The sequence below is a fragment of the Diabrotica virgifera genome, chromosome 4 (assembly GCF_917563875.1).
Source record: "Diabrotica virgifera virgifera chromosome 4, PGI_DIABVI_V3a".
Lineage (NCBI taxonomy): Eukaryota > Metazoa > Arthropoda > Insecta > Coleoptera > Chrysomelidae > Diabrotica > Diabrotica virgifera.
Window position 1 is genome coordinate 17,114,858 of NC_065446.1, and position 26,700 is coordinate 17,141,557.

At 31.7% G+C, this 26,700-nt stretch overlaps 1 protein-coding gene across 1 annotated transcript in view; it reads right to left on the reverse strand.

The window, feature by feature from the left end:
• LOC114333008 (serine protease easter) overlaps positions 1–26,700 on the reverse strand; it is a 105,268-nt gene that overhangs the window by 75,053 nt on the left and 3,515 nt on the right. Inside the window, exons 2-3 of the mRNA XM_050648970.1 lie at positions 21,076–21,322; positions 9,099–9,262 (exon numbers count right to left, since the gene is read on the reverse strand). Of these exons, the coding sequence (XP_050504927.1) occupies positions 9,099–9,262; positions 21,076–21,322 (411 nt within the window). The remainder of the gene's footprint in view (positions 1–9,098; positions 9,263–21,075; positions 21,323–26,700) is intronic.

Genomic DNA, 26,700 nt, shown 5'->3' on the forward strand with positions numbered 1-26,700 from the left:
ACAAAATAATGTAAATATAAATAATAATAATACTTGTGCGCTATGCTCACATACTAACTGTCGCACATATTAGACCAGATCTCATATTTAATAATAAATTGACGAGTCAAACAACACTAAATAGTGTGGGGATACGGGAACCTCACAACAATATTCTGCGTACTTCGTCTTACATATTGTGATGAATTATCGACCGCAAATAACAGGTTCCGTCTCGACAGCCCGTCACGTAAGGAGACATCTGGAACAATGATTCACCGAATGAGTGAGGAAACGATTTCTCGTGAATGATCGACGGTCAAGGTCACGGATTACTTAGTGATGGGCAGTATCGTTTTTCTGGAACGTTCAAGAAAATGTCTGGTATTTTGTATACAATATATTAAGGGACGAATTTTGTAAATAGTTTTTAGTCTAAGCTAGAGTTTGAAAAGTAAACTTGTATAAATAAATTAATAAAGTCGTATATAAATACGAATTTCTCGTTTTATTGTTACAATATATAAAGAAAAGATCACCAATTACAGAGAACTGGAAATTCAAATAAGTAGACAATGGAGAATGGAAACTACTCAGAAAATACCTGTTATTCTTTGTACTACTGGAGTCATTTCGAAGAACCTCCTCCTCCTGGAAAACATAAAAAAGTTGGGTCTGAATGCTTATCTGTATAAGACCATGAAGAAAGCTGTACTACTCTCGACGGCCATATGTGTACGAAAATCTTTGAGAGATAATCCAGCATACCAAGTCACCTAGGGCTCGATAACACCGGAAGAGTCCCCCAGAGCTCAATCCTTTTGATACCGTAAGTATCTGGGATAAGTAAATTTTTCCCTTAGAGGGAGTGAGAGCTGTATGGCTAAATCTGGGCACTACAGTAATATATTAGCACTACAGGCCTAGCAGGCCCATGACTTGATTACTATTCTCTTTCATTCTTGCTTATCGTTAGCTTTCCTTTTCCATTTAGTTATGTTAAGTCTTGTCATGTCTTCTTTGACCTCATTGCTCCATCTTGACTTCGGTCTTCCCCTTCCCCTTCTTCTTACCAACGCACTAGATATTATCTTGTTTGTGACTCTCGCTGAACTCATTCTCTGGACGTGATTCAGCCATCCAATTCTTTGAGCTGTTGTTATTGCTAGGATGAGTGTGTGAGGCGTATGGCTAGATATGGCTAATAATTATGCAGGGTGATTGATTAAAGGGGTAAAGCTCAATAGATCCGCTATGGTAATAGATAGCAATAAAAGTTAATAACAAAAAATGCAGACAACTTTGAAATTTATGTCACAAAATTAGTTAGAATGTTACTGGGTGTTCGGTAACATCGTGGCAGCCCAAACTTATGTTTTTTTAAATAGAACATCCTATATTTTATTTTATATTCGAAATCTTCTTTTCTTCCCCATCAAAAAAATATAAAGGATTGTTATATTGTACAGGGTATTTACAAAGTTATAACTAATTTTCTATGAAAATCGTAATAAGTTCAGCTCTCTGTATAAATAAAAATAAGCACAATAGCAATAGTTTGTTAGTGCCATGTTTTTTCTGATTGTGACAATTTTGAAGAATGGTTTATATTGCTAATTTTCTTTATATCGAATACAGGGTGAGTCAAAACGCGAGTACATTATTTTCTCAGTAATTTTAAACGGAACACCCTGTATTTTATTTCACTATCGAAAAGTACCGTTACCGTACTTTTATTTTTGTATAATATTCCCTATGTCTAAATTTAATAGTTTTCGAGATATTTTCATTTTTCAGAGCAAAATATTAATTAGGGGTCTAAATCTTTCCAAATTTTAAGTAAGCCATGACTAAATTTTTTAAAACTGATAATTTAAGACTACTGATTATCAATCCGGTAATCAATGTAACAATGTAGTAAATAAAGAAAGAAAAATAATTTATTAGTAATAAATTTTACAAAAAAAACACAACCACAACATACAACATTTTTGAAGAAATTAAAAACTACTTTTGTATGTACCTAAATGTAACAAATAAAGAAAGAAAATAATTTATTAGTCATAAATTTTGCAAAGATAAACCCAAACACAAAATACAACATTTTGTGAAAACAATTAAAAACTACTTTTGTATGTAAATGTAACAATGTAACAAATAAATGACAAAAAATAATTTACCAGTAAAGAATTTTACAAAAAAAAAACATGAACACAAAATACAATATTTTTGAAAAAATTAAAAGCTACTTTTAGTAAAATATTTTATATATTTAATTACGTAAGGTGTTCAAAATGAGTTGAGTGAATGAATTACTTACACTACGAAGCATTTGTAAATTAACACTTCGAAATACACTTTGTAATCTATTTTTCATCTCATCCCCTGTTGTTGAAAGCATTTTATAACATTCATTCTTAATGTAACCCCAAAAAAATCAGTCCAGTTTATTAAATTTTGGTGATCTGGGTGGCCGGAGTCCATTGAAAAATAAAAATATCTCGAAAACTAATAAATTTAGACATATGGAATGTTGTATAAAAATTAAAGAACAATAATGGTACTTTTCAATAGTGATATAAAATATAGGGTGTCCCATTTAAAATTACTGAGAAAATAATGTACTTGCGTTTGGACTCACCCTGTATTCGATATAAAGAAAATTAGCGATGTCAATCATTTTTAAAAATTTTGACAATAAATAAAAAATATGGCATCAATAAACCATTGCCGTTGAGTTTATTTTTATTTATACAGGGAGCTGAACTTGTTCGATTTTCATAGAAAATTGGTAATAACTTTGTAAATACCCTGTATAATATAACAGACCTTTATATTTTTGTAATGTGGAAGTTAAGAAGATTTCGAATATAAGATAAAATATAGGGTGTTTCATTTAAAAGAAAACATAAGTTTAGTCTGTCACGATGTTATCGAACACCCTGTAACATTATAATTAATTTTAAAATGTGAAGCTCAAAGTTGGCTACAATTTTTGTTATTAACTTTTATTGCTATCTATTACTATAGCGGATCTTTTAAGCTTTACCCCACTAATCAATCACCCTGTATGTGTACATACTGGTGCATACTGGTGCATACTGGTAAAGTATATCAGCTTAAGCACATGACGAGATGTATATTGCAGACATGTATATTTTACAACATATACCTATGTATATTTTAGGAAAATGAGAAAAGTGCAGAGTACCAAAAGAAATGCTAAATACTGACGAAAACAAACAAATTAATTTAATTCACTAATTGATTAATTCATTTAATTTAACAACTAATTCATATTGATTTTAACGGTAGTAGAAATTATTGTGGGCAAACCCACAACCACCGGATTCTCATTAATATTACAATTATTGTTTCACAGAAATTTAGAAATTCTTGTGGTTATAAAATTAATTTATATGCTAATGCTGGACTTCCGAAATAACATATTTTTACACAAAACCTCTAGTAACAATGACTAATAACTTAAAAAAGAAAATATTGCAGATTAGTAATATTTTTGGGAAAGTAAATTTCATTCATTGTAGCCTTTCTATAAGCCATCCTGCAAGGAAAAATATTTGGAAAGCGAAGTTTAGAAAGAAGAAGAACATCATGAAGATAAATATTGCCATGATGATCGCCAACATTCGTCAAAGATAGGCAGATCAAGAAAAAGAAGAAAAAGATTTAGAAGGATAGTTCAAACTGTGACGAAATTCAAAACTCATTGTTTTACACTATTGATATACATAATATGCAAAGTTAAGGGTAAGTAAGGCAGTAAGGGTAATATTGTTAAAAAATTATCTGAGTCAATATCTTAACATTTTTTACCTGGGAGAAAACATTCTTTATTCCCAATAAATATTTGGAAAAAACTTAGATAAAGTCGATTCGCTAATCTGAGACACAACTCTAGTGATGTTAAATAGTAATTTCTTTTTTGGGAAGTTAGGTTGCTAGACGTCACTGGAAATTACTACACAACCAAAAATACCTACTCATAGCCAATATTATATATATATATATATATATATATATATATATATATATATATAATAGTAAACAGACATAAATACCATAAACCTTATACCAATCAGTAATTATTTATTTACAATATTATAATGTATTGATAACAAGTGAGACAAAATTTTATGAGTTTAGTATACACTCCCACTATTTCCAATAATTCTTCTTTTTGTTAATGAAAGAGTAAGTTGATTTGAGAAGTTATTAGTCTGAGGTAGGAATTTTTGTGTTGTATGTTTCCTACTCTGAATCTGTCAAAATGAATCTCGGCCGAGCGAATTTAGTTTATTACAAAGAAACAGTTTTGTACATGTTATGTTATAGTTCAAACAAAACCCTTCTTTCAGTGTGCCATTAATTTTGACGCCGTATAGTATTTTAAGAATGTCGCGAATCATTGCATGATAATTTAGTTAAATCAGTTTCCAGAATATTTATATTCATATTAATAGTCCAGGGCGCATCTGTTTTGAGATGGACGTTGAGAGGTGACTCAAATTTTTTTGCAGAAATTGTTTGAAAATAAATCAAATAATAATATTTGAGTTATCCTCCCTCTCAAAAAGGTCCGGAACATTGTTTAAATAATCAAAATTAAAAAAAATGAAGGAAAAATTCGACGTTTTTCTTCGTTTTTTGATTATAACTTTAAAAGTGTTCATTTTCGAGAAAAGTTGTACTAACATAAAAGTTGCGTAATTAAATTTCCTACAATATAGAATTGGTTGAAAATTTAAAAAATAGTCATCCTAGTTGCAAAATAGCAATACTTGCGAAAAAAACCATACAAAAACAAGTATTCGCATTTTACGTTTTTCAACCATTTATGCTACACTTAGGACCTTCATATTTCATCCAAAAAAACTTTATGATACAGTAAAATAATACTGTAAATTTCATTAAGATCGGTTCAATATATTTTGCAAAATAAATTTTCCAATCCAGCTTTCGCAAAAAAAATTCATTTTTTCAAAATGTTACAGGACTGAAAGTAAAGCAGATAGCAAGTTGAAATTTTTTTTGCTTATAGAAGTGTACCGTACCTTTCATTTGAAATTTGCAAAATTAAAATCGATTAATTACCACGGCGTCAGAAAATTTTTTAAATAAACATTCATTTTTGGTGCTACGCGCAGGACAGCGGTGTTCGATTCACACAAGTTGATTTCCACCAAAATTTCTTCCAATCTTTATCTAATATATTATTTTCTTACTCCATATTTTGTTGTATTTTAATATTTTAATTCCACAAGAATCAAACTAATTTTATTATTGTTTGTGAAATATTGTTTAAACAGTTGCATATGTTTAAAAATAATAAACTTTTATTCTCTAAGTTAAAATATATGAACAAAGAAAGTTTTTGCTAGTAAAAGTGTTATTTCAAATGACAAAGTATGTGTTTTTATTTTGCAATAAACAAATTTATTTATTTATATCGAAATGTAATAAAAATTAAAATGTATCAATCATTATCAAAGGTCATTGGAATGCCCAATCAGAGCAAACTCTCCGCTGTCCTGCGCGTAGCACCAATAATTAATGTTTAATTAAAAAAAATCCTGACGCCGTGGTGTTAATTGATTTTAATTTTGCAAAATTGCAAATGAAAGGTACAGTACACTTCTATACGCAAAAAAAATTCAACTTGATATCTGCTTTATTTTCAGTCCTGTAACATTTTGAAAAAATGAATTTTCTTTGCGAAAGCTGGATTGCAAAATTTATTTTGCAAAATCTATTAAACCGATCTTAATGAAATTTACGGTATTGTTTTACTGTGTCATATAGTTTTTCTGGGTGAAATATGAAGGTCCTAGATGTAGCATAAATGGTTGAAAAACGTAAAATGCGAATACTTATTTTTGTATGGTTTTTTCGCAATTATTGCTATTTTGCAACAAGGGTGACTATTTTTTAAATTTTTAACCAATTCGATGTTGTAGGAAATTTAATTTCGCAACTTTTATATCAGTACAACTTTTCTCGAAAATGAATACTTTTAAAGTTATAATCAAAAAACGAAGAAAAAAATCGAATTTTTCCTTAATTTTTTGACATTTTGATTATTTAAACAATGTTCCGGACCTTTTTGAGAGACCCTGGTCTATAAATATTTGCCAGAACATTAACATTTAAAATATTTTAATGAAAAAATTAGGGTAACCGCGCAAAAGATGGAGTGACAACCTTCCATAGAGGTATCTATCCGCCAATGAACAAGCAGAATTACTTATAAAGAGGAAGAAGAAGAAGGAGAATGGAGAATGTCAGAATCCAGAAGAAGAATACCAGATAACTACTTAGATTCTGAGCGTCAACCAATTATACATCCATAAGCAGAACTCGCTTGAATATACAATTTCCAGTCAACGAATACATAATTTTATAAAACCATACTGAAGTAAAAACTTCTTTTGTATATTGGTATAAAAAGTTTTATTAAAAAACATAAAAGTCCTCCAAAAGGATTTGCAAAACGTTTTCAATCTGAATCAGATCATCCTCAGTGCGTTCTGCTTCACAAAAGAAAAACTGAAGCAGAACGCACTGAGGATGATCTGATTCAGATTGAAAACGTTTTGCAAATCCTTTTGGAGGACTTTTATGTTTTTTAATAAAACTTTTTATACCAATATACAAAAGAAGTTTTTACTTCAGTATGGTTTTTTAACTATGGTATACAGCCAGCTACGGGGACTTTCCCATTGATTTTGACATAATTTTATATGTTCTATGTGTAATAATTACGGACGTTCCTACCTCTTTACTGTCACTTCCAACTTAATGCGTTAGAGAGAATTCGATAAACTATGACGGACTGAAAGAAGGATTTGGTTTGTATTCGTTTAATAAAAAAGTTTTTGTTTAATAAAAAACTGACGATTTATTTATTGCTTTAAAACCAATTGAGATATGCAGATCAAATTCGATGGGTATTAAAACATAGTTATTGCACATTTTTCAACATACAATTAAGAATTTTATATTCACCATTGGCGTGCGTACGGGTAATATTATCGGTCATAATACGCGTTTGGGCGCCATTGGTGAATATTAAATTCTTAATTGTATGTCAAAAAATGTCCAATAACTACGTCTTAAAACCCACCAAATTTGAGTTGCACATCTCAACTGGTTTTAAAGCAATAAGTAAATCATCAGTTTGTAAAAAAAGGTATCTCCCTAACATCCCGTATCTCGGAAACGAAGAGTTTGCAGACATATGATTATAAAGCAAATTGTCATTATTTTCTCATTACAATAACCCCTTAAAGATTTGCGCAAATATGTTAGAAACACCCTGTACTGATGACGAACATAGCCAGTTGTTAAAGTACCTAACTTTTTTATTATCCAACATAAGCGAATGAATCGAAAGAAAAATGTTAAGAAAACCTGAGGCTGTAGTTGGGTTTTAATTTCAGTATTTTATAAATGCCAGAATAGTCCACAGGGTGATGCGAACTTTGAGAAAAAAACACAGTTTGATTCGTACACCCGGTATACAATGATAGTTTGACTGTCCAACAACAATATTATTACAGAGATATTGTCAATGAATAAGGCTATAACGTGGTAAAAAAGAATGTGTGTACTTTGTACGCACGTAAGAAGTTATACTTCTATTATATGATTTCAATGAAATCAATATACTTTAAACAGTTTCTCTACTACTTTCCAAAAATTTTTATTAAAACAATACCAAAAATTAAAAAAATAAAAGAATAGAACACACATAAACACATTGAAAAATGCCACAAATGATTTCTGAACAATAATTGTTGCCAAAAATTTTAATTAAATACGTATTTTCTGAAAAAATTATATAATAATATACTTACAATCATAAAATCTATAAAAAAAATAAAAAAATGATATAACTTGCATTGGGCTTGAACCTACTTCCCGTGAATCCCGCCGTACGAGAGTCGAAGCGATTTCAAACTGCACCACCTTCGCGTATACGTCATGTGGGAATATACACAAACTGAACAACTTTTTGACATTTTGTTTATATGAATTTTTATTAGTTTGATTTTTGTCCAATTAAAATACAACAATATATAGAGTAAGAAAACGATACATTAGATGAAAATTTGTAGAAAGTTTGTTCGTAATCAGATTATGTAAATTAAAGCATTGCCTACTAGGGGTATAGCATAGCAAGTACTAGGTAAGTACATTATTTTTTTTACATTTTCCAAATAGGTATGAAGATAATTTTTTATTGGAATACAACTGAAACATTTAGAATTACGTATCTGTGGCTTTTCAAAACTATTTAAAAAGTCACTATAATTATAAATTTGATTTTATTTCTGTCCTCACAACAATAAAAACTAATATATTATACATTTTTGTTTACCGATAACCTCCATATTGAACAATTATTGACAGATCATTTCAACACCCAATCAGAGCCCGTATAAAGACTAATACCAAACTGTCGTTGTGCGCATGCGCGCAGATCAATATAAATTCACCCTCAATCTCAATCTCGCCTAAAGAAGTATAACTTCAAAAAATCACTTAAATAGGACAACAGGTTTAGGAAATTCGAAACATTAAAAATGACCAAATTTTTAGTGGATCGATATTTTTGCACCGCAGTGTATTATCGTGACATATGAATGTCAAACCTGGACCCTTACCATGGCAAATATGAATAAACTAACCTCCACAGAAAGAGCAATGTTAGGTGTACGACTGTCAGATAAAAAGAGGAACGACTGGGTAAGATCAAAAACAAAGGTCGAGGACATAACAACAAAAATTGCCAAACTTAAATGGAGCTTCGCAGGCCACACCGCTAGACAAAAAGACCAACTTTGGAATGCAAAAATACAACACTGGGAGCCTTACGAAAGTAAACGACCGAGAAAAAGACCACAGATGAGATAGGTTGATGATATTAAAAGAGTAGCCGGAACAAATTTGAAATATGTTGCTCAGAATAAAGACCGATCGATGGAAGGAGTTGGGAGAGGCCTATGTCCACACGTGGACGATAGAAGGCTAAAGAGAAGATGAAGAATTTATTATCGATAGGTATTTAATAGGTATTTAGGATATAATTATCTTACCTGTAAACTGAACTGGTTCGTCGAGGAGTATCAAAGCTATATCATATCTCATTGATTCTTTGACATAGTCATTAAATACCCATTTTTTTACATTTCTTATCTGATACTCTGAACAATAACTTGTTTCACATTCTGCTCCTGGATCGATTGGTCCCACTCGTACTCTAAAAAATAACTAAGGAATTAAAATATGTATAATATACTGAATGTATAATAATAAAATGTAGAATATTTAAAACATAATATTAGTCCAGGCTCTATGCTCGCCAGCGCCAGCGTTAAATAAATTATTCCCATGCACCCTGGCAACGAGCGAATGGATATTAGACCAGGACGTATCTGTAAGAATATTAGTAGATTTGGACGTTGAGAGGTGACTCAAATTTTTTTGCAGAAATTGCTTGAAAATAACTCAAATAATAATATTTGAGTTATCCTCCCTTTCAAAAAGGTCCGGAACATTGTTTAAATAATCAAAATGTCAAAAAATGAAGGAAAAATTCGATTTTTTTCTTTGTTTTTTGATTATAACTTTAAAAGTATTCATTTCCGAGAAAAGTTGTATTGACATAAAAGTTGCGTAGTTAAATTTCCTACAATATATAATTGGTTAAAAATTTACAAAATAGTCACCCTTGTTGCAAAATAGCAATAATTGCGAAAAATCCATACAAAAACAAGTATTCGCATTTTACATTTTTCAACCATTTTGTGCTACACTTAAAACCTTCATATTTTACCCAGAAAAACTTTATGATACAGTAAAACAATACTGTAAATTTAATTAAGATCGGTTTAATATATTTTTTCTACAACCGTGTTAAAAATGCAATTCTTAGCACTCCATACGAGCGTTAAAAATGCTACTTTAAGGCACTAGTGCTTTAAAATATTTTTTTCTACAACCACTATTCAAAGTGCACTTTTCTGCACGGTTTTATGTTAGCAAACTTGATATTTTCTCACAGTATAAGATATTTGACATTAGTGTGCAGAAAAGTGACGTTTCTGTGCCGCAAAGTGACGTTTCTGTGCCACAAAGTTCTTTTCTGCACAGTTGACTACCTCATTCTGAGTTACGTTATATTCTGTTTACATCCGTGGACTACCGCATTCCGAGTAACCTTATATTCTGTTTACATCCGTGGTTAAACTTTAGACAAATATATAACCTATATGACAATTATTATATGTAACTATAGCATAGAAACTAAATTATGGATGTTACAACTGTTTTATTTTACAATTTTATTCATATTAAACATTTTATAATTATCAAATAACCAATAAGGATTTAGCAACCTGTGCAAGAGACGTCGAATGGAGTAGGTTTTGTGTAAATCCGTGACTGCATAAATATAATGTCAATAATGTGTAATAATTGTTTAAATTTAAACAAATTAAAGCAGTGCATTAATTTTTTAACTGATTTCTGTGCAATTTATTTAGGTATAAGGAATTTAAATTGATTAGTAGGTATTAATTAAATACAGTTGAAAATTGTGAGAACTGAAAGTCCGTGGTGTACAGACGTGTTTACAATTGCTCTCTAAAATATATAGTTTCGTGCCATTGATTGTTTTTAATTAATCAAACAGTAAGTCTTTTTTGGATCTACTACATACATTAGTTTAATTAACAACTTCAAAAAAACATAAACCTGCACCTCATTAGAAGAATGTCTTCAAAATCTCTGTGCTTATATTGCAATAATTTGTTAATGGAGATCGATAGCCAGGTCTCTTGTCTAAGTTGCAACAAATTATGCCATAAAAGATGTGCTCGATCAGAATTAAATGGTTGCAATGAAACATCCGTATCATTTGAGAACTGGCATTGTAATACCTGTAGAGCCTCTCCGAATAACATTACTCTTCAGAATGAGCCATCTATGTCTTCAGCCTCGCTACTCAGCAACCATCAGTTTGATTTACTTATGGACAAATTATCCATTCTCACAAATTCTGTGACAGAATTAAATAACAAGTTTTCTACACAATCACAAATGCTTGAAAACTGCATGAAGGATGTATCCGCTCTTCGTGATGAAAATAATCTTCTTCGTGAAAAAGTTAGTTCCTTGGAAAAACTAGTGAACTCTACAACTCCGTCACAAGATGATATATATTACGAAACTACTCAGCGTTTGAAGCGGGAAAAGAACGTCCTACTCCTAGGAATTCCTGAAAGATCACCCGAAGATGACGCTCGCATAATTAAAGAAGTAATTACGCACTTATCTCCGAATTCTGCGAATTGTATCCAGTCCGGCTATCGTCTTGGAAAAAATACTAATAATAACAAACCTCGTCTTTATCGTGTTATTTTTGGGACTCCTAAGGCTGCATTGGACGTTTTGAGAAACAAGAAGAATATTTCTCGTAATTTATATCCTTCAGTTAAGATAATCTCTGATATGACACCTAAACAGCGTCAACATCTAAATGATTTACGTGCAGAACTAGAGTTACGATTAAAAACTGAAACAAATCTCACTATTAAATATGTTTATGGAGTTCCGCAAATCGTTCAAATACTATCCAACAAAAGAGTTCGCGAGGAAGAGTCTTCACCTAATCGAGAGTCTGGCCTAAAAGTTGTAAAACCTGCCTCCTCGAAATCTGAATAGCAATCAGTACACATTGTTTTTTGGAACTCACAAGGAATTAATAGTGTTAATGACTTTTTAAGTGATTTCAATGATATACCCATTCTTTGTTTATCGGAAACATGGGTTATTACCGAAAATATAAAATTTTCAAATTATTTATCTACTTACTCATGTGCCAGTTCAGTTGCCATAAAAGAAAAATCCTTGGGTAGGGCTAGCGGTGGTCTATCAATTTTTTGTAATCCCAACCTTTCTTCTGTTTGTATTGATAAATCACCTTGGTGGATCTTTTGTTTAATATCTAGCAATAATTATAAATTTGTAGTCTGTAACGTTTATTTTAAACCTAGTCTAAGTATTGAATATTTATTGTCACTATTTCAGGAGGTGTTATCTAATATTTTAGAGAAATTTAATGATACACCTATAATTATTGGAGGAGACTTTAACTCCCGTGTTTCAGACAATGACGTATCCCCTCCTGAAATATTTGAAAACACAAATTTTTTTGACGAGAGACAAAGTTTAGATACTGTAATTAATGCAAAAGGTAGATGCCTTCTTGATTTCATGAATTTTAACGGGTTCTGTCTGTTAAATGGTAGGTGTATTTCTGATCGGCCTGCAAAATTTACTTTCGTCGGCCCTATGGGCAAGAGTACAATAGATTTAGTCTGGGTAAATAACTCACATTTGCACTTTGTTAATGATGTTTACGTAAATACAACGTGTACTTTATCAGACCACTTTCCTGTTTCATGCTTTATAACTCAAACGTATCTTTCACCTATGAAAGAAACTATAATAAAAAATAAAACTATTTTTAAGTTAAATGAATCTTTAGTTTTGTCTTATAAACTAAACATGCAAAATTCGGCGGGGGTGCACATAATTCATGATGTCGAAATGGCAAACAAAAACCTGTTGGATAATATTTATAAAACAGCTGATAATCTTGGGCTGTCAAAAAGTATAATCGCTCCTAACAGACCTAATAAACACAAACCGTGGTATGATTGTCAATGTAGAGATCTAAAGAAATCAGTTAAAAGTAAACTCAAAATTTGTCAACAAAACAATTTCTCAAATCAAACTAAAAACGAATACTTAATTATTAAAGCAGAGTATAAAAAATTATTAAAAGTAAAAAAAACTGAATTTCAACAAAATATTATTGGTAATATTTCCAACTCTACTGATTCAAAAACTTTTTGGTTTCATATTAAAAGAGCTCGAAATATTTCAAATAGTTACATATCTTTACCTGCTGCAACATGGGAAACATTCTACTCTGAAATTATGGGAGCCGGGATAGTGGACACAACCCTCTATTTCGATGCGAGGAATCCGTATTTTGATAATCCTATTACCACCAATGAAATTTACTTAGCTTTAAATTCCTGTCAAAACAACAAAGCTCCAGGATCTGATAATATTCCCTATGAGTTTTACAAATACTTACCAAATAACTGGATCTTATACCTTAACTCATTTTTCAATACTATCTTCAACACTTCCACTTTTCCTAATAGTTGGTCGAAAATTACTCTAAAAATGCTCCACAAAAAAGGTCCCTCTAACGATCCTTCCAATTACAGGGGAATTGCTTTAGTAAACTGCATTACTAAAGTATTCATGCAAATTATTTTGAACCGTTTAGTCAATTGGGTAGAATCGTTTAATATACTTCCCGAATCCCAATCTGGTTTTCGTAAAGAACGTGGTTGTTACGATAATGTCTATACTCTTACATCCATCATTCAATTTCGTCTCCGATTTAAAAAGCGCAAGCTATTTGTATTGTTTGTTGACTTTAAGCGGGCTTTTGATTGCATTAACCACGCGTTGCTCTGGTCTAAACTTTTTGCTTTAGGTATTAGCTCTAAAATTGTACTTCTACTTAAATCTTTCTATTCTAATGCTACCTTTAGGGTTAATGCTGACGAGCAATATACTAAATCGTTTAACATTTGTGAGGGCGTGTTACAGGGAGAAGTCCTCAGTCCCTTGTTATTTGCGTTATTTCTTGCAGACATCGAAGATTTTTTTAAAAGCCGCGGAGCAGAAGGCATCAATGTTAATAACGTAAATGAAATTCTTATGCTTTTATACGCTGACGATTTGGTAATATTAGGTCACTCGGAGATCGATATATCAAAAAAATTAAAAATGTTGGAGGATTACTGCAAACAAAACAAACTTACTGTCAATACTGCTAAAACTAAAATTATGTGTTTCTCTAGGGGTCCTTATAACTTAAAAAATAATATTAAATTCACTTTCAATCAATATCCCATTCTATTAACTAACACCTATAATTACCTTGGAGTGACTTTTGCCTCTTCGTCTCTATTCCGTGAAATGGCAGATGTGAGTAATGCGAAAGCTAAACAAGCAACTGGAGCACTTATACCTGTTCTAGCTAAACTTAAAATTGACTGCATGCAAACGAGGCTACAACTTTTTGATGCATTAGTAACAAGTACAATCTCCAATTGTATTTCTGTATGGGCACTCCGTTATGTAGATGTTCTCGAACAAGTTCAAGTACAATTCCTAAAACGAATTCTTATGCTTCCCATATCCACACCCGGTTACATAGTCAGAGTAGAATGCGGCAGAGTCAAACTCTTGTATAATATATTCAAGTGGACACTAAACTGGTTAAAGAAAATTTATATGATGGACGATTCCCGTTACCCCAAAATGTGCTTTTTTCGTCAACTACAACTGATGGAGACCGATAGCAGGTATAACTGGGCAGCGCAGGTAAAATCACTTTTTACTTTTATTGATGCTGAACCTATTTGGAATAATCTCTCCCTTCATTCCCTACAACTGAATAGAAAAGCCTTGTTAATCAAATTTAAAAATAAGCTCTCAGAATTAGATATTTCTCTTTGTCAGCAATCCAATTTTCTCCCCTTATATAAACACCTAGCTCTTTCCGAATTAAGTCAAAAATACTTATGCCTAAAAATGCCCATCCAGATTACAAGAACTATTGCACAGCTTCGATTATGTAATTCATTCTGCTTAACGTTCACTTATAAGGATTCTACATATAAAATTAATCCTAATGAAATCTGTACTATTTGTAACAATAAGGAGTTAGAAACAATTGAACATATACTTTTTGATTGTCCAATATATTCTTGTATGAAACAATCATCCATTAATTATATAGCCGATATTGATACTGTAACTCATACCTTAAATAACATTACAGTATATTCAGCTAAAATAATAGCTGGCTATATCTGGAATGTTCTAAAACTTAGGTCTTTCATCATAAATGAATAGTTAAATACGTAAATTATACTTTGTATCTTTAATTAATTCTTATATAACTCGTTGTTTTTTTTTTTTTTTTTTTATTTATTTCTTTCTTTTGTTTATCCCTAAAATAAACATATTGTGTGTTTCTTGGGATGAAGAAAAGGAACGAAATATTTGTTCTCACCCTTTCCATAAAATTGTAAAATTTTAAAAGGAAATAAATGTATCTATCTATCTATCTATCTATCTATATGACAATTATTATATGTAACTATAGCATAGAAACTAAATTATGGATGTTACAACTGTTTTATTTTACAATTTTATTCATATTAAACATTTTATAATTATCAAATAACCAATAAGGATTTAGCAACCTGTGCAAGAGACGTCGAATGGAGTAGGTTTTGTGTAAATCCGTGACTGCATAAATATAATGTCAATAATGTGTAATAATTGTTTAAATTTAAACAAATTAAAGCAGTGCATTAATTTTTTAACTGATTTCTGTGCAATTTATTTAGGTATAAGGAATTTAAATTGATTAGTAGGTATTAATTAAATACAGTTGAAAATTTATCACATAGGTACCTATTATAATTAATCGTCGTTTGGAAATTGTGATTTTTATTTTTAGGAAAAACTGTGCTTGTAGAAAAAGTATAGTGTGAAACACGTGCAGAAAGGTAATTTCTCACTCGTTTGAATTGCGGCACTCGCTTGCGCTCGTACCGCAACTTTTCAAACTCGTGAGAAATTAGTACCTTTCTGCACTTGTTGCACAATATACTATTAAGGCACTGCAGTTCGTATTGACCGTATAGGCAATTTTGATGTAATGTCAAAAAAATATAAAAATGGAATGTCAGTCAAGTTCAAGTAAAAGTTTTTGTAGATATTTTCCTGTAATTACATTTGTAGAAAAAATTTTGTATGATATGCGTGTTAAAAAGTACATTTTTAAGGCACTCATGTGAATTGCAGAACTCGCTATCGCTCATTCTGCAAACTTTCACATGCGTGCCTTAAACGTGTACTTTTAACACTTATATCATAAATAACTATTGCAAAATAAATTTTGCAATCCAGCTTTCGCAAAAAACAATTATTTTTTCAAAATGTTACAGGACTGAAAATAAAGCAGATCGCAAGTTAATTTTTTTTTTGCTTATAGAAGTGTACTGTACCTTTCATTTGAAATTTGCAGAACTGAAATCGATTAACCACCACGGCGTCAGGATTTTTTACTTTATCGTACTACATACGCAGTATGAGTATAATAGATAAAGTTATAGGATCGTGCAAAAAAAAAATTTCAGATTTCACTTTTTTTCGACGTTTTGAGTCCCCCTGAGTCTAAAAAGCAAATAAAAAAAACATGTCGGAAGTATGTACGTATGTACGTACGTATGTCGCCACCGCCCAGCAAAAACTACTGGACCGATTTCGATGAAATTCGGTATGAGTAAGTTTAAGAGAATTTTGTCGAGAAACTAAGCTTTTGAAAAAAACCTCTCAAAGGGGGGCCGAAATAGAGGGGTTATTTGGGGCCCGTTTCTGCAAATTTTGACCGAAACGAATGAAATTTAACTTAAGTTAGCTCATCGATAGGTGAATAGAAATACGGAATTTGACATTTCCAAATCCAAAATGGCGGCCAGCATGGCCGACCGCCCACCCGATACATTTCCCTACCAATCTAAAAACTTGTTTAAGATAAATTTAATTTGAAAAAACATTTATATAGCCTAAAGATGGGGCTATAAGAAGAATATTATCGTTTTTCAAAAAAAGTTATGGGTTGCCTATATTTAAGGGGTCAAAATTTGACATAAATTTGAACTAAATTTTCTCAAAAATGACTCCAAGGAATTTGTTTATTTTTTTATATATTTTTGATATCTTATCAGTAAATTGAATAACATTGGTCAGATTTCTTAACCCCTCATAGGAGGGGAGTTATGAATTTTTTATAAAAAAATATTCGAGTGCCCGTAATTACCTCTGTAATAGAAACTAAAATTTGAAATTTTGCAGACATATATAGTACTTTGTTATCTATTAGCACAATAAATTTTACCCACAATATGGCTTCCGGTTTAACCGGAAATGAAGAAAAATCTTAATTTTTTTACATACGCCCTATATATTTTTACTAAATTTGAAAGAATGTAAAATTATTTTTCCAATGACATAAAACTCGTTGCTGTAACTCAAAAACTCGAAAAGTTACAGAAAATTGAAATTTTGCTAGAATCTTGTGTGTGTCCCCTCTCACGCGATCATACCAGAGCATTATTATAGGGCAGTCAATGAGGGTATTTGGCTCCAAATTCCATCCTACTACATCGATGTACTTGATATTTTCACAGTAAGTAGGGAATAGCTCAAGAAACAAAATCTACCCTATATACTATGGCGCTTTTATCTTGGGGCAATTCCCACCCCTTCAAGGGGGTGGAAAATTTATTGGTCAAAATAAGCATGGAAGTGGCTAGAGAACCTATTTTTAAGCAAAAACTGATCTATACTTTTTTTGAGAACTCAATACTTTTTGAGTTATGCGTAGTTGAAAATTGGCCATTTTCATTTAAAAATGACACGTTTTCGGACGGTTTTTTGTGAATACCTTAAAAACTATGCATCAAACTAAAAATACTATATAAAATTTTTTTTAATTATAAATAACAAAGAGATTCGTTCCTTCGTAAATTTTTTATTTATAATACAAAAAGAGATTTATGGTAGGTAAAAAGAGTTTGTTTTTTGGTGCATGCTCAAAGTGCTCATGCTTTTGTAGTGTTTGAAAAGGCCTTTAAAACGAGCACCGTTAAATGTCGGTTACATTAAAACTAAGCGAGATATGGTGCAAAAAAATATATGACTAATGCACTTTAAGGAAAAATGAGAAGTACATACGTTTAACCCCTCATTCACCAGAATTTAAATGCATTGTTTTTCTTTTGCAATACCTCTTAATATAGTGTTATTTCTACTTTCAAAAAGTTGGACGGGTGAAAAAAATAAGATCAAATTATAGAGCGCATTTTTAAGTTTTCTTAAAATTCTTCCTTTTGCTCCATGCAATTCGAAAATAAAATGTTTTATCCCCGAGTGGTGAGAATCGCCCCCATGATAAAAGCGCCATAGTATATAGGATAGACTTTGAATTAGGAGATTGGGCTTTGTGCTACTCCCAAAATTTCATTACAATCCATGCAGTAAAATGCAAATATTGTAAACTATTAATTTCTCAGAAAAATGGACTAATTTGAAATGAAAGTATGACTAATATTCTATTGATTTATGCAATAATCTATAGTGTGTCCCCGAACATTTTCTCAAATGCGGGAATTAATGATGCGTAGAACCATAAAATATTTTCAAGTATACAAGGTGTTTCTATAATATCAAAATAACGAGTAACTTTGTTATTTTTATAGAATGCCAGTATCTAGTACGATAACGATAATAGATCGGTACGATAAAGTTCTCGGGCGGCCCTTCCGTCCAGCGTTTTTTAAATAAACATTAATTATTGGTGCTACGCGCAGGAGAGCGGATAGTTTGCTCTGATTGAGCATTCCAATGACCTTTGATAATGATTGATACATTTTAATTTTTGTTACATTTTGATATAAATAAATAAATTTGTTTATTGCAAAATAAAAACACGTACTCTATCCTTTGAAATAACACTTTTTTAGCAAAAACTTTCTTTGTTCATATATTTTAACTTAGAGAATAAAAGTTTATTATTTTCAAACATATGCAATTGTTTAAACAATATTTCACAAACAATAATAAAATTAGTTTGATCTTTGTGGAATTAAAATATTAAAATACAACAAAATATAGAGTAAGAAAATAATATATTAGATAAAAATTCGAAGAAATTTTGGTGGAAATCAACTTGTGTGAATCGAACACGCTGTCCTGCGCGTAGCATCAAAAATTAATGTTTATTTAAAAAATTTCCTGACGCCGTGGTACCTAATCGAGTTTAATTTTTCAAATTGCAAATGAACGGTACAGTACACTTCTATAAGAAAAAAAAATCAACTTGCTATTTGCTTTATTTTCAGTCCTGCAATATTTTAAAATAATGAATGTTTTTGGAGAAAGCTGGATTGCAAAATTTATTTTACAAAATCTATTAAACCGATCTTGTTGTTTTACTATATCACAAAGTTTTTCTGGGTCAAATATCAAGGTCCTAAGTGTAGCATAAATGGTTGAAAAACGTAAAATACGAATACTTGTTTTTGTATGTTTTTTTCGCAATTATTATTTTTCAACAAGGGTGACTAATTTTTTAAATGTTTAACCAATTCTATATTATAGGAAATTTAATTACGCAACTTTTATGTCAGTACAACTTTTCTCAGATAGATTCTCAATAGTTTTAAAGTTTTAAGCAAAAAACCAATGAAAAAATCGAATTTTTCCTTCATATTTTGACATTTTGATTATTAAAAAAATGTTCCGGACCATTTTGAGTGGGAGGATAAATCAAATATTATTACAATTGGATATAGTAATTGAGTCAATACTCGCAATCTTAAGTTTGTATTTTATTAGTTGTTATATAATCATGGGGCAACCGGTTTCGAGTCTTTTTTTGAGATTTTGTTGCATAATCATATTTGTGAGACATCCCAGAATAAGTCGCCCACGTGAAATGTGGTCCAAATTTTTTTTCAATTTTTTTTAATCAAATTGCAAAAATCAATATTTTGGCCCATACACATTTTTTTAGGTTTTTTGGACCATTTTGGACAATAAAGGTCACTTATAATTTTTCTCTAAAGTTGCTCGTTTTCGAGTTATAAGCAATTTAAAATTGAAAAAAAAAACGAAAAATGGGGGTTTTTAAGGCTTAATAACTCGGTTAAAAGTTATTATTATAGTCAGAAAGTCAGAAAGTCAGAAAGTCAGAAGGTGATCAAATAAAAATTTTAAGCCCGCCCTACAAGATCCTGAAGAAATTTTTGTCATTATTTTATCACTAAGCTGTTATTTTTAAGTAAAAATAATGAGCGCCATGCACGTGCACGTATTAGGCGGCCGGTAATGATGAGTGCGAGAGAGATGCCATTCCGGCAGTCAATGTGCCTGTGGAGGCTTTAATCTTTGATTTGGTCACTTTCTGAATTTCATAATAATAATTTTTTCCGTCGGCCGTCCATTTATGATCAATTTTAACACCCTCAAAATCATTGATTAATGACCCCTATTAATGAATGATTTTCTATTAATGAACGATTTCATTATAGGCAACACAACATACATTGCTTGGATAAATTAATTAAACGCTCTGTGATTGGCAGTGACCTATGATGTAGGCAACCAAACATATACCATTTATATTCCCACTAAAAAATTTAAAATCAAGTAGCCGCTGTTAGTACTATCTGTCATTGTATGTCATTATTTACCTTATTGTTTAAAATTCTGTGTATTTGAAAAATCAAAACATGGATATATCTTTATTTCTGAAAAGTACGGTTGACGGAAAAGTTTTGTAACGAACTCGTGAATTAAAACGGCGATTAACAATCTCGAACATTAACGCAATCGCCCTTATTAATACAATTGTTGGTTAAATAACTATTAATCGAGTTATTAAGTCTTAAAAATGGCCATATTCGCGTGTTTCAAATTTTAAATTGCTTATACATAACTCTATAACGATCAACTTTAGAGAAAAATTACAAGAGACCTTTTTTATCCAGAATGGCCCAAAGAATCTGAAAATGTTTGTCTGGACCAAAAATACTTATTTTTACAATTTTATTAAAAAAAATGTTAAAAAAAATTTGGACCAGTTTTCGCGTGGGCGACTTCTTGAACCTTATTCTGGGTGTCTCACAAATGTGATTATGCAAAAAAATCTCATGGGAATATTTTTTCCAATGAACCCGCCGTTTTCGCCTTGTCTATACGTTTATATTGGTTTCTATACATTTTATGACATTCTAGACGTCACTATACATAAAAGTAAACAGTGCAACAAGTGAAGGGTCCAGGACTATGTACCCGTGTGTCTAGTAGCGTGGCGGTAACTGTTTAAACTTTTCTACTTACGCATCGTTATAAAAGCAGTGACCAGCTGTTAAAACATATTTCTCCGTAATCAAGGTTCCGCCACAGTTCCAATATTTAAAGCCTAAAAAGTTCCATCCCAGTCTTACAAGCCATGGGAATTCCCCTACTTTCGATTTTTTTCCACCAATGATTCTGCTGCGATGCCCGTCGTACTTCGTGGTTCCGCAAATATCATTTGGAACAAATCTCCAATTGACATGAGTGTCGATTGTGTAGTTACAGTTTCCTAAAAATAAACTAAAAAAATAAAAATACGATGAGATCCTTTGTAAAAGGTATATTTAAAATTCCCTAAATAACGCTTATATTAAATCACAGAACGTTTTCGGATTAAGAAATCCCTCATGAGTGTTATTAAAAGCCAAAAAATAGCATGTCTAAGCCACCAAAATATTTTGGGTGAAAACCGTTTAAATGTTGAAAGTTGTTGTGATATGGGTACTATACATTTTTAATAATACTTATAGGTCTGGATCCTGCGTATGAAAAAAAGTTGATTAATAGCAAGCTGAAAATTTGTTAATAGGTTAAGGGTGTCTAGTCGGACAAACTTTGATATATGGGAAAACTGGAACAGGGGACGTTTTAATTGTGGAACAGGTTAAAAATTTGGAACGGTCAGACCACGAAAACGTCATATGTATTTTGTCCGACAGAACTTCCAATTGATTTGATACCCTTTCAGTAAACTCTCATGCAAAAATCAGACTGCGTTCAGCGTTCATAGACCAGTTAACCATCAACGGCTACTCGCAAAACTCTACGAAACTACAAAGAATTTCTGACTAACAAGGTTAGTGAAATGTCTCTTCCAGAATAGATGCTTCTACGAAACGCTCCAGTCCAAGAACAGTCGGTGGAGGGACCAAAAAAATGGGCTACCACAGGGAAGTGTCCTCGCGCCGATTCTTTACAACATATACACCAACGACCAACCCATACACCAACAAACAAGGCAATTTATTTACGCTGATAAATACAGCTGTGGCAGCTCAGGGAAGAACCTTCAATGAAGTCGAAGTGAAACTGACAGATGCCCTGGGAGACTTAGCTCTTTACTACGATAAAAACCATCTGAATCCCAATCCCACAAAAACCCAGGTATGTGCTGCAAAATACCTTGGCGTCCGTCTAAATGGAACTTTGTCTTACCGATACCACTGTCAATATGTCAAGAAGAAAGTAAGTGCCAGAAAAAATATCATCCGAAAGCTAACTAATACAAAATGGGGAGCACAACCACACACTTCGGAGCACCAGTATGAGCAAATTCTGCTCACGCAAAGAACGTCGACGTGGCTCCAAATGAAACGGTTCATATAATATCGGGTTGCCTGAAACTGACACCTATCGAAGAGGTATACCCCATAGCTGGGATTGCTCCACCACCTATCAGGAGGAAGGTCACGTCAGAGGCAGAACGAAAAAAGCAGGAGACGGACCGAAGACACCCCTTATATGACCACCAAACTCAGCCAAGCAGACCAAGATCTCGGAAAAGCTTCCTGAAAACATTAAGATCCATCCCCGAAGCGCCAGAGACACACCGAATACACCTATGGCAAGCATCAGCTACCGCGACACATTTTCCTCCCTCAGAGGAAATGGCTGCTGGACATAATTTACCGTATCCGACTTGGAAAGCGCTAAACAGACTAAGAACCGGCGTTTCAGGTTGTGCTAGTAACCTGAAAAAATGGGGATACCAGGAGGACGATACCTGCGACTGTGGCGCACTATCATACACAGAGATAAGAGAGACCTGCACAGAAGAAGACTTAATTATAGCAAATGACAGGGCCATCCATGTGGCCAACCATTGGAAATACAGAATTTAAAGTTGTTGGTGTTCCGGACACGGAAAGTAAGTAAGTACTAAGTATTATTAAAAAAATATAGTATATCACATTTAAGATCTAAAATAATTAATGGGAATAGAAATCAGAACAAAAAGAGAATTAGAAGAAATATTAAATAGAAAATGGCAAAACGAATGAGATAATTCCCCTAAAGCAAGACGTCTCTACAATTTCATTCCAAATTTAAATAATATTTAACCCAAAAAAAGATTAATACATTTTTTTACAGGGCACGGTCCGTACCCAACATACGTACATAGATTTAACTTAAAAGACAATGAATATTGTGAATGTGGAGAAATAGGCACACCAGAACACATAGTATTTAATTGCGAAAGACAAACAAATACACAAGAACTACAAAGAATGAGAAGGGACCTTGTTGGCATAAATATAGAAAATATAATACAAAATGAAGAATTATTTAATACACTAAACAATTTAGCGGACATAATATCAAAGAAACAATTAGAATTATATAATATTAGACGAAGAAGAAATCAAGTAAATAATATCCAACCTCTATGAATTTGAATAAGAAATTATACAGAAAAAAAAATTTAAATTACATATAAAAATATAAAATAAAATATTGGAATAATTAAATAAAGATTTATATAATAAAAAATTAAAAATTAATATCAAATATAAAATAAAATAAAATAAATTAAAAATTAAAAAATTATTAATCAAACAAAAAAAAATTAAACTAAAAACCTGAAATTTTAAAACTCAATGGTCTGAGACTCACCGAAATACCATTAAATCATGAAGTCGATTAGACCTGCACTTAAAATTATTCGTGACTATTTTTAGATGAATAGTGCTGGCATTTCTCATCTGAGAATGAGAAATGGGAGCACTTTTATAAAAATTATATGTTCAAAAAAAATTAATAATTTATCTTTTGTTTATTAGTTTTTGTTTATTTGTTATTATTTGTTCATTAGAACTGTCTACAATTTGTACTTTTCATAATTAGTAGTAGATTAGGGCTATGGTTAACTAGTCAAATATAGAAAATTCTTAAAGTAATAATAATGTAAAGATGATAAACTACTGTAATCCCATCAGGAAACGACCTGGATTAGTCACAAGAGGCCAGGTCCTTTGTATAGTACTATAAATAAATAAATAAATAAAAGTATATCACAACAATTTTCAACATTTAAAGGGTTTTTACCCAAAACATTTTGGAGGCTTGGGCATGCTATTTTAGCACCCCACTAACCCTTATTTAGGAAATTTTAAATATACCTTTTACAAAGGATCTCGTATTTTTGTTATATATGGTATACAACCAGCTACAGGAATTTTATTTTCCTCGTGGATTTTTTGAAATAAAGTATTATACGCCAAGTTTCAAAAAAATGTTTTTGTTTCAGATCTATACCGGGTGGTGAATCGTCAAACCGGCCATAAGAAATTCAATGGGAAATTCTAAATTGTTGAATTCCTGCTCTAATTACTTTACATCAAAAGTCATGGGAAACTATTTGTAGAGAACTGAAATCTGTATTAAAAACAAATGTTATTGTTCAACGAATTAAACACATTCCAAAATTTTGCAAGCATTTGCCAGAGTACTATTGGACCAATCTTTAGACATTTGACCTCCAAAAATCCTACGAACCAGCTGCATTTTGCTGAACATGTTAATTTTGGGAATCCCAAAATTAACATTCCCCCTAAACCTCCCCTCGAAGGGGGGGGGGGCGAAAAAAACATGGATTTAACAATAATCTGCATGCCGTAGAAAAAAATATTTTAAACAAGAAATGTAGCTGAGATCATTTTGACCAAAAATGTTTATTAGCACCTTTTGTGTAGAAAGTACCGTTCTCTCTGAAACAACGCCGTAAGCGACTGGCGATTTGGAACATCATTTCTTCTTCTTTTTGGGTGCCGTCTTTTTAGCGAAGGTTGGCGATGACTTCTGCAAAGTCTTCTCTGTTTTGGGCTTTTCTTATTAGACTTTGAAAGTCTAATCCTGTCCATTCTTTGATGTTGCGCAGCCAGGTCATTTGTCGTCTACCCGGGCCGCGTCTTCCTTCTATTTTCCCTTCCATAATGAGTTGAAGGGAGTTATACATGTCGTGTCTAAATATGTGTCCAAGATAAGATGTTTCACATTTCTTGACAATTTCTGTGAGTCATTTACAATGTCAATGAATGAATGTATATCAACTCGACAGTAAAAATTCGATATGTTGTGTATCTTATGTCCCATCGACAAAAATCAAAATGCATTTTAAAGGTGAAAAGGGCAGCTTTCGTATCCAATTTTTATATTTTGTCGCAAATGAAGTCAAAGCTGTTAGGTAAGTACCTAAATGAAAATTGCGATTTCTGCCATTTTTTACGATTTTATGGGGTTTTAGGGCGAAGCCCTCAGTTGAACTATTCAGGTGCGTAACCAACAAAATTATAATTGCCAGAATCATTTTCAATCTCCGATAGGAGCGGAACTTGAAGAAGAAGAAACAAGTAGCATTGTGTAACAGGTACGATATATTTTCTGGTACCTACATGTTTTCTCCAGTTAACTTTTGACAGGAAGAGGCAATTTTATGTATCATCTTCCCAAGAAGCCCTTAAATAGTAAATTTACTAACTCTTGTCTTATTGGTATATTTATATTGAAACTATACTTCTAATAATAGCAAATAAGATTTGGTGTACAAAGTCAGCATGCAGAGTACTTAATGTATTCGTTTGTAAATTAAGCACAGTCTTACATTTTACTGTGATAAACGTTAACAAGGAAGCTGAGGAAAACAGCAGGACCACACGACACTATAAATGAGTTCTTCCACAAGCTGATAGAACGAATATGGGAAGAAGAACGCATGCCGAACGACTGGAAATGAGATCTGATACCTAACACCAATCCCTAAAAAAGGCGACAAAACAAAATGTAGGTACTAACCATAGGGGAATCACGCTATTAAATACAATGTACAAAATATTAATAACATTGATCAGACAAAGAATAGAAAAAGAAACGAGAACAAAAATAGGTAAATACCAACATGCATTCAGAGGGGGTAAGTCAACAATAGACGCTATACACATTGTAACGCAAATCGTCGAAAAAGTTGCGAGCACGGAGTAGATCTACTATAGTATTTTTACTACAAAAGCGATATTACGTAGGTCAAAATTTTTGACGTAAGAGAACTGTCAAAACATTAGAATGTGACTTTTCATTATTGCCATGTATAAGCCATGTATAAACATGGCAATAATGAAAAGTCACATTCTAATGTTTTGACAGTTCTCTTACGTCAAAAATTTTGACCTACGTAATATCGCTTTTGTAGTACAAATACTATAATAATAATGTTTATCTACTACAAGCAACCTACAGCTTTACGCTTGTTTATTGCTTATTATTAGCTCCTCCCTTATCCTTTAACTACACGCGCTGGCGTATTTTCTACGCCAAATATAAGAATTCTACTGCAAATATATTTAAAAATTTAATTTTTGAACTTGTTTATCTCCCTAACCTATTACTGGAATGTGCTTTACAATTTACAATTTGGTTTTAGTTTCATTATAATCGGCGTTCTGGGAAGATCGTAATTTACAGTTTATTATTTGTTGTTTCCGGTGGTGGACAATATACGCCACGATTATATTGATATAAGTCGTAATATGAGTACATATTTCAATTGTTTTTTAGTCATTATGGCACAAAATATATTTTTCTTTATAAACAATACTTTTTCTCCTGTAAAAA